The 15,939-nt window shown below is 40.3% G+C and overlaps 1 protein-coding gene across 6 annotated transcripts in view; it reads left to right on the top strand.

Annotated features, from left to right (window-relative positions):
• Positions 1-15,939, top strand: part of SERGEF (secretion regulating guanine nucleotide exchange factor) — a 159,651-nt gene that overhangs the window by 64,044 nt on the left and 79,668 nt on the right. The window contains exon 10 of one of the 6 annotated variants that reach the window (XM_074585804.1): positions 13,575-14,980. The exons of the other annotated variants lie outside the window; for them this stretch is intronic. Within the exon in view, the coding sequence (XP_074441905.1) occupies positions 13,575-13,631 (57 nt within the window). The 3' untranslated portion in view covers positions 13,632-14,980. Of the gene's footprint in view, positions 1-13,574; positions 14,981-15,939 lie in introns of those variants that run through there. 6 annotated transcript variants of the gene reach the window in all.

Genomic DNA, 15,939 nt, shown 5'->3' on the forward strand with positions numbered 1-15,939 from the left:
ACTTTTCCACTGAATTTACTAGGAGCTTGCGAATGTGTTGTAACGAACTGCACTGCAGGCTGCAGTATCTGATTGTCATGCCAGGAGCATCACTAGCGTAGAGCTAAATAGAGATTGGTGAGGAAAGTGGGTCAGGAAACAGGCCTACTGTACCTGCAGAGACTGCAGAGTGCAGAAGCAATGGAGCAGAGTGTCCACAGCATGGCACTGTCTTACAAAACATAGGAGAGGAGACTGGCTGAGGATGTGGTTAGGATAGTGGGCATGTCTAGGAGCTAAAGATGCAGCTGCTTTTATTCTCCCTTCTCCCCCCGCACTATACACACTTGTTTTGCTGGGTGATTTTAGCAGTGCCCATTTTACTTTTTCTTTCCCTGCACGAAAATGTCCACAAAAACATTCTTTCACCTTCAGAAGTCAAAACCATCCAGTCCTGTAAGACAGACTGCTAGAGACATGCTTGCTGTTCTGTGTGAGACAGTGTTAATTGTTGCTAAGGAGTCTTTCCTACACTTTTCAAATGTAGGAGAGAAAAAGGCATGTAGTATGCCGCTCTGTAAACCTTGGCGTGGTTGTTTAAAAAGGCTTTTCTGAGCATATCTTGCTTCACTTGCAAATCCATCTTGCTGGAGGTGACATTCAGAGTAAAATTACAGTACAAACAGAAAAGGAGCAATAAAAAATCAAGCATCTCTAAGCAACCAGTGGACCTGCCAAAATTACTCAAAAAGTGGAAATTACATAGATTGAATGATAAACACAAAAGAAAGGGAGGGGAAAAAAAAAATCCCAAAAGGGCAGTTATAAGAATTTTTGCTGAAGTGTAAGAGACAATGGTGAAATGAACCAAAACAGATACTTTTAAAGTTCTTCTATTTCCTCTGCTGCCTGCCTTTGTTTCTGTGGAGCTTAATTACTGTGGCTCAAAGCAAGCTATTTTATAAGTCTTTTGGTGTACTGTATGCTCATCTATGTCCTGACCATAAGAGGAGATCTAAATCAGGTGACACTAATTGAACAGAAAAAAAGAATATGTATTTTATCTTTGGGCATAATTGTTTTGATTATATTTGGTTTATGTGGGAAAGAATGCCTTGTATTTTGTTTTATTCTTGAGATTTACTTGAGATATGAGACCTAAGAGTAGGAAGGAAAGCCAGAAAGGTAGTTGTCTTTTTTTCAACTGGGAAAGGTCCATACTGAAAGGGAACGTTTTTCAGTAATCTTTTGGAGTATGAATCCGTTATTCATACAGAAAAAGGAAAGGGATTGGGTTCAGAGGCCTTCAGACTTTAGGTGCCAAAGCCTGCAAGGTTCTTATGTTCTCAGCTTCCCCTGAAGCTTCCACTGCATGGGTGAAGGGTGTATATCTAAATGCTTGTTAACTTAAGTCGAAGGGATTGCCTTTGGTTAGGTTCAAATCAAAAAACAGAGGAGAGAGAAGGTAGCTTATGACTTCCTACCCTGTTTGTCTTAAGCTTTGGATCTCTGAGACATGATGAAAGTGGGAGATGGGACACTTGCAGCCCTTCTGTACTAAGAAAAGCAGAGCAATGCAGAGGGCATGATCAGGTATCTGTAATCTACTTTCATTAATGTTAGCTTGAATTGTTATGCAGAAGTAATACAGCCACATTGGTACAGCATGACGACAAGGCAAATGATTATTCTGCCAGTAACTCTTCCTCATTGTGACTGTACGCAAATCAGTTGTGTGGAGTGCTCAGACCACTGAAGAGTCTGTGTTTTATTATGAGATGCACATTAAATGCTATTGAAAAATGCTTTGGAAAACAAGGCTTTGGTTTGTAAGCAACTTGGATACTCAAAAGGGAGTCATCCCCATTGCCATAACTTCCAGTGTGTGTAATACATGAATGATAACATTAATAGCATTTCAAAGACAGGAGCATAAATGCCTCAGACTGAGACACCTGCAGTTACTGTAGTGGCATAGACAGTTCGGGGAACTGAATACATCAAAAATCATGGACTCTAGCAGTGTTAGTTTTATGTTTAAATCTGAGGTCAGTTCTACTGTGATAGTTCAGAGTAATCAAAATAAAAAAAACAAACAAACAAACCAACAAACCCTCCCTTCCCAACTATGGTCATTGCAGATAAATCTCATGAATTTCCCAGTGCAGATTACTGAAATGGGCAATGCTCAGTGTCACTGCTGCTTTTCAGAATCAGCTGATCTGGGAATTGATTAAATATCTCATGGTTCATGTTCTGCCCTGCTTTCACATATTGCATCAAACAGATTTTTCTAACCTGTCTGATTCTGCATTTATATGGTGCTGTAAGCCGTTCTGGCTCAAAAGCCTTGAAACAGTGAGTGTAAACACAGAGGGGTACGCAAGCAGGTGCTGATTGTAGCAATGACAGCATTCCCTGGCTTTCACTCCGAAGGGAAATGACTTCATCTCCAGAAGACAATTTACAGCATGTACCGCAGGCCATGGACAAGATGACATAGTGCCTTACGTGGTATTTATGCTTAATACTGAGTAAAGACGTTCCTAAACCCTCAAGGATTTTCCCCTTAATTCCTGCTTTGTTTTGCTTTTAATTGTGGATATGGAACTAATGTGGTAATCAAAGGAGAAGGTGAGACTGACTGCATTCGGTCTTTGCCCACTTTCTGGACTTCGGCTGCTTCTCCTGTCTTGTTCCTGAGGCCTGCAGTTGTCTCATTAAGTAGAGTTTCTCCTGAGCGGCGTTTTGCTGATTACGATTACTGGCTTGGTCAAAGTCTTTTGAAAAGAAGTTTTATTTTAAAATAGCACTATTATAATGAAAGGCACCCAAACCCCATCACACTTTGGCAGTATGTTGTGACAGTCTGGATAAGAATGAGCAGGTAGTAGCCCAAATTTTTAAAACTCTGTCATAAATCATACTGTATTGCACTGTTTTAGACACTTAAAGAAGCTGATTTTTAAAGATGCTACTCGTCTTGCAGTTTCTACTTACCATCACTTTTAAAAGTAGGCTATTTGAGCTCCTAGATATGTTATTTAACTGTGTTAAATTTTAATCAGACCTCATTTAAAAAAAAAAAAATCTTATTCTTTGGCTCTCCCTCTGGAAAGACTAGATCCCTTGACAATATAGCAGGCAGACCTGTAGAGGGGTTCTTTGGAAGTTTAAATTAACTTCTCCAGGCTTGCCATGGAGGTGAACAGTGTGTTTGTCCTGTTTGCTCTTGACAGCTGGTGCATGTTGCCCATAAGGAGAGAGACTGACCTCTTCTCTGGCTTTCCTTTTGGCAGCCCACAGCAGGGTTGTACTTCCTGAGCAGAAGCTTGAGGCTGCATGGCATGCCTCAGTCACTGCCTTCGGGTCACCTCAGTCCCAGCAGCCCTTATGAAAAGTTGGTCTGAAATGTGGTGTCTGGGACTGGGGTGACACAGATTGCATAAGATACACGTGAATGTAAGAATGAATGTGTGGAGATGCCCTTCTGATTGCTGAGAGAAGTGCGCTCAATATTTTTTCATGCATCAGAGTGCCACAAGTAGTTCTTTAAGAGCTTGCCTCCGAAAATAAACTTTCAGGTTCATGTCATCTTAAAAAAAAAAAAAAAGAAAAAAAAAGTACTTTTAATACCCATTTTTGGGAACTTCTCTGCTAAATTCCTGAGTTTAAAGTTGGCTTTTAGTCGAAGATTGTGTTTGCATGCTGGGTTATGCAAATTCTTCCCTTGTTTTTCTTATTGTAGTATAAAGTAGCATGTTTCACAAAACTTACCTTATTTTAATCTCTAAAAAAAACTCCAACAAAACATATCAGCTTACTAATTGTTGTCTTTGAGATTAAAAATACAATACTGGTCACTTAAAGACCACCAATCAAAAACTTGAAAAATTAAAACCAAGAATTTCCTCAAGAAATTTTGCGTCAGTTTGAATTCAGAGATGCAAACCCTTGTTCTCAGCAAAAACTTGTCATAAGAACACTTACCATAACACAGTGTTGGCCAATAATATCTTAAAATAATTTAACTTTGGTTGCTAATGGAGATGATGGTGTTCCCAGTGCTTCATATGTTCTGTACTTGGTGTTTCTGACCTTGCAACTGAAACAGTCAGTTTGAAAAGTTGTATGGCCAATCGCAAATTTTTCTAATGTAATTCCTTATTTCAGGCCCTGTGGACTTGGAATTTCTCCCATAACTAACGTACAACCCTTTGCCCTCCAGTTTTGGATGCGAACTCTTACTCTTCAAAACTGCTCTATTAAGCTGTATTGTCAGTACTTGATCGTAATTTTGTTTGGACACTTTATTAACAAGTAGATGGTTTTCACAGATAGAGGAATAGTTGCATTGTTAGACTACATTTTCCCTTGTGCCTAGTATGCTACCACTTCTGATTACTTGACTTCAGAGTCCTTAATATCCTTATCGTTATTTTTAATTCTACTACCCTTATGCTCAACCCTGGTGCTATAAATATGTGAGTAGGAGTGGCAGACTTCTGTTATAAGCGAACATTTCTCTTCTTGTATTTTGTTTTTAGGATGTGTGTTCGAGTGATGAGGAACACTGTCTTGATTAGGCCAAAGGTGAAAGGCTTCCAGGCAGTCCTAAACCATGGTCAGAAGTTCAGTGAGGAGGTGGAGAATTAAGCTACTTGTTCTTTTCTCTCAGAAGAAATTAATTTCTTATATACTCAGATTTAAATGCAGTAGATAACTTAATATGCAAATACGCACCTCTTCTGCAGAGGTGTTGATGATAAGAGATGATGAGATATTTTTTTTTTCTCCCCCACAGATTTCATTTGGATTTTTCTCATGCTCCCAGTGTTAAGGACACTGTAAATGTACGTTAAAAAAAGGCTACCTTCTTCCCCTTCGTCCACCCTGCCAAGAGTTAGCTTCTGCCTACATAGTTTTTGCTTTGTCTCCTTCCAGTTTTATTCATTATAGATGTCTTTCGTTGTAAGAGGTAGGTTATCTTTTCCATAGTAAACCTTAATTCAAAATCTCAATGCCTGTGATTTTAAAAACAGCAACAGAAACAAACCAAGCTTAGTACTTAGTTGTGTTATGCTTCTTTAACATCAGTTTTCTCTGGGACCTTTTCCTATCCTGAAGCTTTGTATTTGATTTCATGCTGAGCTCACTTTGGACAATGCACAAAAGCTTTCAGATGAGCAGAGAAGTGGAAACATAAAAATGATCCTTTAACAAAGGGTTGTTAATAACCACGTTTCAATTTTTGATGTTGCAAATAGCTCATTTAAAATTCGTTGAACAGCTTATGGGTTGGGTTTGGTTGTTTTGGTTTTTTCCTGGCTGGAACATCTTCAGTTGGGAGTAGCCTGTGAGGTGGGTGAAGGTGGTGATCATGAGAAGGCACTTTGGAAAGAGGGACCCGGGAGGTTGCTGCTCTTGATGTAGGCTGGAACCGCAAGTGAATTGTAAGGCCTTGGTCAAAACAGTTGGCAGTTTTGAAATTGGGCATTATTCTAGTACTATTTTCTTAAATGGTAATGAAAGAGCCTTAAACCTTATCTACCTCTATCTCTCTGTAAATGAGTGGCTGAAAACATTAAAAAAGGTATGGCTCTTTAAAAAAGAGTGCTGTTATTAAGCAATTTATTAGGTCCTTCCAAATGAATATTTAGGTTCTCCTTTGGTGTTCTCAGTGACGCTGCTTTGGATGGAAACACTTAAGAAGCAGTGCTGCTGGCATTCCACGGCTGTGAGCAGAGACACAAGCTTCGTTGGTTTGCCTGAGCCAACACTGGGCTCTGTCTGATCTGGAACTAGAGCTAGGTTCTCTGAATTGCAGTCCCAGGCATTTTCTGTTAGATCATCCTTGCCTTTTGCATGAAGCTCTGCTTCTTTGATTTGGAGCATCCCAAGAAAGCTGGTTTGAAATAAGAAATTATCTTTACAGTATGTGGACAGCTGTCTGATTTACCCCAGGAGAGTCTTGAATAGTTAGTCTTGTTATGCAGCTCTGAGGCTAGGAGTCCCTTGCAGAACCCACCTTGAAAGACAGCAGGAGAAGTAAAAAGCTACATCTCTTAAAAGAAAAAGAAAATAGCAATTCTTTCCTGAATTCCCCAGAAAACCCGCTCCAACTAGGTGAAGTTGTTTCATGTGTCCTTATCTAGTGTTGCTTCCGAGATTTGGTTCTATCTTACGCTGCTGTATATGTAAAGTTTTTAAGAACACGGGGACAAGCGTGATTATATAGTCATATTTTCTTAATTCAAGCTGGAGACCTTTACCCAGATTGTTCCTGCAACAGGAATAGGGTGGGTTTTTTTAAGTGATGGCATCTCCCTTAGGATACCCAGCCATGACTTTATATGGTGGAGGATTTGGTTTGGTCCTGTTTTAATTGCTGCAGTAGCAATTTTGTCTTATACTTGCCTGATCTTCCAGAGATAAAGTTACTAATTATTTTGCAATGTCCCATTATTAACAGAGGGCCAAGAAATCTGGAGACTTTCTACAACTCATCAGAGCTAACATGATCCTTTTCCCCAAACTGTGAAGACTCGGATGTATAATTGGGTTTCTGCAGCTCTCAGTAGCAGTTTCTGAACTGCCTGTCTTCTAGTGGGGCCCGAAGCGTTCTTTTGTAATGAAGCTATCTGGTATGGGGTGACAGCCATTTGGTTGGAACTATATATAAACAATTGATGCTGAAATTATCTATTGTTTGTCATAAATATGTATTTCAAGAACATACTGTTGTCTTCATATATGGCAAGACATAGATTTAGAAACAGTCCTATCTAATTTGATTAGTTTTGATTCTTTTCCAACTTCTTCTCTTTTTGGATGTTTGTATCCCGTGAGCAAGCTGCGAAAAAGCTCTGTCTTGCTGTTTGATTATGTAGGGGGTTACTTTTGCAGCTCTTCAATCAAAACAGTTTGTGGGCCAAAAACTTGAAAAAGAGTTTAAAACTTGTTCCTTCTTTAGGTAGAAAGAGTGGATGAGAAGGTGTTTTCTTGAGTGGTGTTTGTTTTATGTTTTGAACAATTCCTCATACTTTGTTTTTTGACAGTTGACTCAGGGAGTGACAGTTGATCACAGCTTAAATGTGTATGTGAGAAACAGTTTTTTGCATCTCGGGGGGGTGGGGGAAGGGGCGTGTGGAATTAATGCGTTTCTCTTTATTTGAAAAACTAAGGGGACCAAAGGAAATAAGGTAAACCATCTCACTGGTGTAGTTTAAGCTTTCAAATTATTCAAGTGACTTTTTTTTTTGGTAACCAAACTTTTTTTCAAGACACATGCTGCACTACATACTTTCACTGCCTTTTAATGGCATTAGTGAAAGGATAAAAGTGTGTGAAAGTGTGAAAAATGTGTGAAAACAAGCAGCTTAGATGTTTTCTGGTTTCATTTTTTACTTGGGATATTATTTGAGGTGGTGATCAGTATTAGAAACTTAGTCTCTTATTGCAGAGAAAAATTGTGCAGAAACATGGTGTAGATCTTTATTTAAGGCTAGCAATTTTTAAGAAAACGAATGAAAGATTAAAGAACATTTGATTACAACAGATCACAGTTTTATTCTGTTGTGATGTGACAATACATTAGCTTGCAAGCTGTTGCTCTCGGATGGTGTGATGGGTGGTTTAAGAGCCCAGTTCCCTGGTAACCTTGTGGAGTGCCTCAGTCTTTCCTATGGTGTGGCCGTCACATCATTTCATGCAGGCATATTCAAGGCAGATGCAAGATGTTGTCTGATCCATACAGATCTCTGTGCTAAGGTGTTCTGAAAGTAACCTTGGTGGAAAGCGAGCAGCTTTACTGAAACATTTCCCTGCGATGCTGTTGCTAGGGCAACTGTGTCTATTGTCTGTGTGCGTGTAGCTGAGTCTGGCTCCTAGATACTGCAGTGTGGAAAAGCATTGCCTTGAACAGTGCCTCCCTTCCCCCATTTTTGGTAGGTTTGAAGGCAGCAAAGGCTGATAAGGCCTCCCTTATCAAACTCATCCTTCCTATTTTGCTTTCAGTTTGCTACTAGTTTAGGCATGTGGCTTAATAAAACAGAACCACGCTGAAAATGGAAGGGGAGCTGATGTCTTGCTGAAGCTCAGTTTCTGTTGCTCTGTAGCGATAATCCAGGATGGTTTGCAGAGGCAGGCAGCAACATAACGGTAGGGCAGGATATGCCCAGTTTCTCGCCCCACGGAGGGAGAGGAACCTTTTTTTCTGTGACAGGGAGGCGGCAGTGATGAGCACTGGAAGAAGGCTGGAAAAGGTGTGTGGTGCACAGTGGAGGAGGGCTCAGAAAGGAGTACGCGAGGGATGCCAGAAAGGTGGGCTGGAAAGACTGTTCATCAGCAGGAGGCCTTCACCCACGTCTCTGGACAGTGATCTGGCTATTCTGATTTGTAACCATCAAATGTCATCATTTTCTTAAACCAAAATAATATTAGTAGTAATAATAATTATAATCCCCATCTACTTGATGGTGCTGTTTCTGCTACGTTGAGAGGGTGCTCAGGGGGTTCCATCAACAAGAATCCCCTTCTGCAATTTTACTTTCTGTTATTTTTTTTCTTTCCTCATATATATTCTGCGGAACACTTTGAGGTGTGTGCACTCCTATTCTGTGCTGGCTGTGTTTTAGTGGCAGATGACCGAGGGGGACCAGCGTTGTGCATTAAAGAGGCCTGAGAAGCAAAAAATTTCATTGATGTGGAAGTGAAGTGGGAAATAACTTTCTGTAATTAATCTAAAATGTAGTAGGCTGACGAAATGAATTTAAGATTGAGCATTCCCTTTCCTCTGTTGCACCTTCTTCCTGTAGGAAGTGGTAGACGGAGTAGACTGGTAAGCCCCTCTCAGCATGAATAACGAATGTGTCCTGCTTTGTAAGTGAACCTGAAGAGTCGTATGCCTCAGTTTGATGTGAGCTGATCAAACTCATCAAACTCAGTTTGATCAAACTGATCAAACTCATCAAACTGATGCCTCAGTTTGATGAGTAGGGAGGGTGAAACCTCCCTACACTCTGTAGTTCACAGGGGCTTTAACAATTCTTTATGAATCAAGAAGTCCCCAGTTTTTGCTGCTGGCTACTGGGTTAATGTTGCTGAATCCTAGAATAGGGCTCTGTATATTTTTATCTGTAGGTTATCTGAGCGAGAGAATGAAGGTGATGTGAGGAGATGCAAGCGACATGCCAAACAATGAAGCTGTGCTTGGACAGCATCTGAATGGAAGCCAGGGAAATAATTCTAATGCATTGCCTAGCTAGTCATTTTTTTCCCCTCCAAAAGAGTCTTTTGTTATCCAAGTATATTTTTAGTCTTTTTTTTTTTCAAACCGGTCAACATTTCATTCATGTCTGTGTTGAATACGTTCTTCCTTCAGTTTTCGAGAGACTGATGCCTGTAGAGATGGAAACAATTTCCTTAATTGCTGAGGCTGAGGTGAATGTTATTACCCTTCGTGCTGACCTGAAAGAACCTTTTTCTTCAGGCGGTCTCATGAACAATTTAGCCTTTGATATTTCTTAGATCCCTTTAAGTCAAGAGGGAGCCTGTGTAGAAAAGCACGTGGAAAATCATTCCTTTAAAAATTATTTTAAGAAGCATAATTTGTGCACTCTGTAGATCACGGTCATATACTGAATTTATTCTTTTTAAAGGTGCAGCATAATTCTGAGCTTGTTCCTGTTTCTGTTTGTTTTAAAATTAGCAGTGCCTTCTGTACTCAGGAAGGTCCAAAATAGAAATTTAACTTCTAAGTATGGGCTTGTATATGTTCCTAATAATGATAAATTCAAGGATACGCTAAATATGTTCCTCTATGTGGGTAAATTAGTGGTTGTAGTCTGGTTTCTCCTGCATACAAGATTTGTTGGTCTTTATTGAGGAACTGGGGTGAGGGGACATGGAGAAACAATATATGTGGAGTTTTAAAAAGCCTGATAATTTTCAAAGGTAGGAAGGGAAAAGAGATGCTTTGCACACCCCTTTACTTTGCCCTTGCTCTCTTTCAGTTTCAGGACATCTTTCTACCCTTGCAGACTACAGAGTAAAGTCAACCATGAAAATCCGCAGAATATTTTACTGCCTTATTTTCACTTTCAAGTGATCTTCAACATACACACACGCCATTTGCTTGTTTATTAGATTTTAGATATCCCCCCCCGCACCAATAGCTTAGCTTAGTAGTTTTTCCACTTGTGCTCTGCAGTCCTTACGAAGGAATGGAAGGTGCCCTTTATGTCAGAATGCCTATATGAGCACACAGAAAGAGAAGTAGGAGACTGGAGAGGTGAAAGGAGAGAATGAATGGAAAAAGGAGAAAAGTCCAGAAAAAGAAGAAAATACATGAATGTATGTGGTAAAGATTATTTGGTATTTGTGGCATTTGCCACAGATGCAGTGGTTAAATGCGTTTGGAGTCATTGGAAGCAACGTGCTTCAATTCCCATTGTTATTTGAACATTGTAATAGCACGGCAGCCATGCCATACAGATGCCACCTCTGTTAAGAGGAAGTAGCTTGTATTTAGAGCAGATATTGGGGCGGCTGGGCAAAGCAGTAAATGTGTAAGCCTGTGTGCATCATGTAAGCTTACAGCATGAAGGTCTGTGTTCAGGAACGGTACGTTGGCCACAGTGCACTCAAGTCAGAATGGCAAAAACTTTGGCTGGCAAAAAAACCTGGCAAACTCCAACACTCATGGTATTTGCCAACCTGTGAGTACATACACACCTCCTTCACAGGATGCTTAAGCAGTAGTTCTCAGTCTTTCACACGCAATGACCTTCACTGTGAAAGTAAACTGCTTCTGAAGTTGATGGCCTGAGAACTCAAGGCAGATGAGATGGGTTTTAGCAGTCATGCAGTGATGCTTCAGTTTAATCAGGTTTGAGAATATCTAGGAAGGGGTTTCCTTATTGTTGTTGCTGTTCTTAGTTGGGCTGCATATGTGACTTCAGGTTAAATGAGAACCTTTCAGAAATCTCAGATAGGCAAAAATGCTGCCTCTTGACTTAAAATCATAGAATTGCCTAGGTTGGAAGGGACCTTTCAGATCATCTGGTCCAACCATCAACCTAACTCTGACAAAAGCCATCACTAAACTCTATCTCTAAGCACTATGTCTACCCGTCTCTCTATCTAAAGGTGGATGCCGCTTTGAATTAGAAATGCATGAGAGGTGAGTGTGTTCTCTAATTAGTGGTGAAGTGAGGTAAGCTTAGGAACTGTGGGGTCGATGAGTGGACAGTGAGGTGGATTGAGAACTGGCTGAATGGCAGAGCTCAGAGGGTTGTGATCAGCAGCTCAGTCTAGTTGGAGACCTGTAACTAGTGGTAATCACCAGGGGTCAGTACTGGGTCCAGTCTTATTCAATATATTCATCGATGACCTGGATGAAGGGACAGAGTGTACCTGAGCAAGTCTGCTGGTGACACAAAACTGGGTGGAGTGGCTCACACACCAGAAGGCAGTGCTGCTGTTCAGTGAGACCTGGACAGGCTGGCGAGTTGGGCGGAGAGGAACCTCATGAAGGTCAACAAGGGCAAGTGTAGGGTCCTGCACCTAGGGAGGAATAACCCCATGCACCACTACAGGTTAGGGGTTGAGCTGCTGGAAAGCAGCTCTGCAGAGAGGGACCTGGGAGTGCTGGTGGAGAACAAGTTGACCATGAGGCAGCAAGGTGCCCTTGTGGCCAAGAAGGCCAAGGGTATCCTGGGGCGCATTATGAAAAGCATGGCCAGCAGGTTGAGGGCGGTCATCGTCTCCCTCTACTCTGTCCTGGTGAGGCCGCATCTGGAGTACTGTGTCCAGTTCTGGGCCCCTCAGTTCAAGACAGGCAAGGAACTACTGGAGAGAGTCCAGTGGAGGGCTCCAAAGATGATGAAGGGACTGGAGGATCTCTCTCCAGAGGAAAGGCTGAGAGACCTGGGTCTGTTCAGCCTGGAGAAGAGAAGACTGAGGGGGGATCTCATTGATGCTTATAAATATCTAAAGGGCGGGTGTCGAGAGGATGGGGCCAGGTTCTTTTCAGTGGTGCCCAGTGCCAGGACAAGGGGCAATGGGCACAGGCTGTAACGCAGGAAATCTGTCTGACCATGAGGAAAAATTTCTTTACTGTGAGGGTGCCAGAGCCCTGGAACAGGCTGCCCAGGGAGGTTGTGGAGTCTCCTTCTCTGGAGATATTCGAAACCTGCCTCGATGCGTTCCTTTTGAACCTGCTGTAGGTGAACCTGATTTGGTGGGGAGGTGGGGGGGTGGTCTCTAGATGATCTCTGAAGGTGCCTTCCCACACCTAGCATTTGGTGATTCTGTGCAGTCTGATGGGCTGCTGACTTTAATATAGCCTGTAGTACTCTTCATCTGTTGCAAAAATGCTGCTACTTTAATAAAATATGTTAAATCTCCATTCTTCAGAGTTTCTATACTTTTGTATTCTATCTAGTGGCATAGACTGTTGCATCAGATGAAGCTGGAATTTTAAAACTGCATATTATTTAAGCGGTATTTTAAAAATCGAAAGGAAAACAGGTCTTGTAAAGGGATTTCTGATCAGTGTATTTCACAGTGACTCTCTAGATGTATTAATTGAAGAATGTGTTCCTGTCTTTGGGAGTTATTTTGAAGTATTGATTCTTTTTTATAATGAGTATAGAGCACTGTTCATAAAATGTTATTTGAAAAATTGTCTTGTCTGTCTTGATTTCTGTGCGCTGTTAGAGCCACCCTGTGAGAATGGAAGGAAAAATGTGATTTAACAGTAGGAGGATGGGAGTCTGACTTCTGTGCATGTGGGAATATTGTAATCTTACTGAGTAGCAGGAAGACAGATGAATTAATGCAGGAACTCACCTACAGTATCTCTGCCCTCCCTACCTTGTTTAGGTTAGCCAGCTCCCTTGTAGTCTGTATCAAAGATTAAAATACTCTCCTTTAAGGCTTTATGCAACAAAATATTTCAATATGAAACCTTACGGAAAAAGTTTTGTGATTGCAATGTCAATGTCTATGATTACAATTTATTTAGGAAGAATCAAGTGTACTTGGAGGAGTGAAAGGGGCATTTCATATTAAAAACTGCATTACCCATTCCTCAGTCATTAACAAGTTGGAAATAAGAGGTCTTAAGGTGTGTCCAACACACCTTAAGGTGGGAAATCCTTTCCACTCCCCTGAAACAAAACATAAGATAAGGCACTGACTGCAGCCTGCCATGAGCCACCCCATCACAGGATGACCAGCTCCATCTAGTAGGGATAAGAAAAGAGCTGTGATAATGTGGGTGAGTTTGCTCTCAAAGGCAAATACAGGAGGCTATGCACTGTTAATACTAAAACATCTTAAATACATCTATTGGCAAAACATCAAACCATGGCAAGGCAAATTTTACATTAGTAATAATTTCTACTTTGCATTTGGGGAAAAAGCAGCAGTATCATACAGTGATGAGATTCCCTTCTCCATACTAACATTTACTCAGCCTCTAGAGGTAGAATTTTAAAAATTAAGGCTGAAACATTTCCATTTCAGAGTTTAAGAGAGATGGCTAAAGCGCTTTCTAGGTTGTTGATGTTGATAATTATTTTTTTTCCCAGAACGTCAGGGAAGGTTCAGAAGACTGGTTGAAAGACAGTGCTCTGCCAATATCTTAAAAGGTTGAACAAGATGACTCAAATAATTATAGGCCTGTCAGCCTGGTATTTGCCTTGGCCAAAGTAATGGCATGGCTGACATGAGTTTTGATCAATAAAGGTTTAAAGGATGATAATGTAGTTGCTTGCAGTGAGTATGATGCTATGGAAAATATATCTTGTCAAACTAATGTGATACCTATTTTTCATGAAATGAAAGTTGGATAAATGTATCAATGTCAAATGCAGATGTAACATACTTAGATTTTCAAATGCCGATGTAATATACTTGAATTTGTGTCAGGCAGTTGGCTAGACAGTGTATGACATTCTGATCAGGAAATTATAAAGATACAAAATGACAATAACAACCACTAAAAAATGAGAAAAAGCCATTAAAAAAATTACAAACTGCCTGCAAGAAGTCCTAGAAATATCACTGTAAATTGAAGTCTTATCAAATATGTGTGTTTCTAGTGGAGTCGCTAGTATTAAAAAAACAAAGTGTGGACTGTTTGTACTTTGGAAGGGCAGACACTAGGCAGATCAGCTTTGCCAAGTTGTATGGTCATACATATTGGGAGCAAGAATACAGATCATAGTAACAAAAGGAAGGAGTCACCTCTCATTGGGTAGGAACATCTTTGAAAGATGTGAGGGCTGGGATGAGCATTATCTGAGTTTGGTTTGTGGCATTATGATGTGGTCCAAAGAGTTAATTCTGTTCTTGAGTGTCTGACCATCCAGGTGAGTGAGTATCATGAAGGTGTGCTACGCATTAACTTCTGCCGCTTTTATATTGCGTCCAGTATGGGATTGATCTGAACAATTCAGGAACAACAAGAAGAAACAACTTGAAACCTATGAAAAAAGATTAAAACATTGGAGAAAAACCAAAGGCTTAGGCTGAAATATGGAAGGAATGTGATCTAGCCTCAGGAAGATGAATGCGGCCTATCTTGATGAGATATGATGGTCTCACAACGTGAGTGAGTGAGAAGATGAAGATAGAGAAGGGAGAGCAAGGAGATATAATGAGAGTAAGCAAAATCATAGGAAGTTGTTCTGGGGTGCTTAAAGGTTTGTGGTTTTGTGTTGTGTTTTGGGGTTTTTTTTGTGTTTTTTTTTTTTTTAGCTGGCAATATCTAAATCAAAACATCTGGTATAAAAACAGTGTCTCTTCTAGATGAGACAGATGTTGTCTTAAACCAACAGACCTGCAACTATTTCCTCTTCATTTGATGTCATGGTAGATTTTAAGTTAATATTTCAGTAAGAGATCCATAATGCTCCTTGTGCAAAGCAGATCAGCTCTTGTGTCCTTCCTTTGGCAAAGTAGCATTATCTTATCATGAAAGAGGCAAGTTTTGCTTTACAAAAAAAAAAAAAGGTAACATAACTATAGGTGTCATCCCCAGTAATGACACCTCATCCCCTTGTTGCTTATTCCATTCCAAAATACACTTCTTTTGGGAATGGCATTGGTTCAATCATAGTGCCATGGAGCTGCCTTAGCAGAATCTCTTTGGTCTTAGTAATATGAAAACAGAATGGACATGGCGGAATTAGGCTGCTAGATAGGTTTGTAATGAGTTGAACTGAAGTCATCTTCCTGGAATGAAGAGGATTCATTTTGCTATTATTAAGAGTAGTTGTATAAGCTACTCCTAACTAGGATTTTGTATAAGGCTCGATTTTGAAATACTTGTGTTCTGCTATTAGTTTCCTCTGTTTTGAAGAATAAATAATTTGGTCTGCAGCAGGATTGGGGCTCTTTTTCACATGTTCCTATTGCTTCTGTTAAGATATTTGGTCTTTCATTTTATGGGTACTCATCCCTTTTCCTGACAGTATCAGAATGAAACTGTAAAATGTCATTGGTCTGTGTGAAAAGACAACAATACCATCTCCCTTTCTAAACCAGTCTCATTTCTTGCTTTTTGAGTTGCTGTTAGACATTGAACAGGTATTTCTGGTGAACCATCCACAGTAATGCTAGATAGTTCCCCTGAGATGTTCCAACTAATTTAGAATCTATCTGTATATGAGAACAGTCTAAGTTATTCTTTTTGGTATCCAGAAAGATTTATTATGCTGTACCTGACCACAGTAAATTTTATCTGTCTCAGTCTTGCTCATTTATCAAGTTTTATTAGCTTCTTCTGGAGTTTTGATTCATTCACAACCCCTTAATTTCAAGAACTCTAAATGAATTCACATTGCAGGACCTTCACTATCCATCCTGTTTCCTTTGTTAGGCAGGTTTCAGTAATGTGTATGATGTCTTTAACACAGATGGAGTAAGGGATTACACTGAGTTGAAAATTGG

The sequence above is a fragment of the Larus michahellis genome, chromosome 4, assembly GCF_964199755.1.
Source record: "Larus michahellis chromosome 4, bLarMic1.1, whole genome shotgun sequence".
Lineage (NCBI taxonomy): Eukaryota > Metazoa > Chordata > Aves > Charadriiformes > Laridae > Larus > Larus michahellis.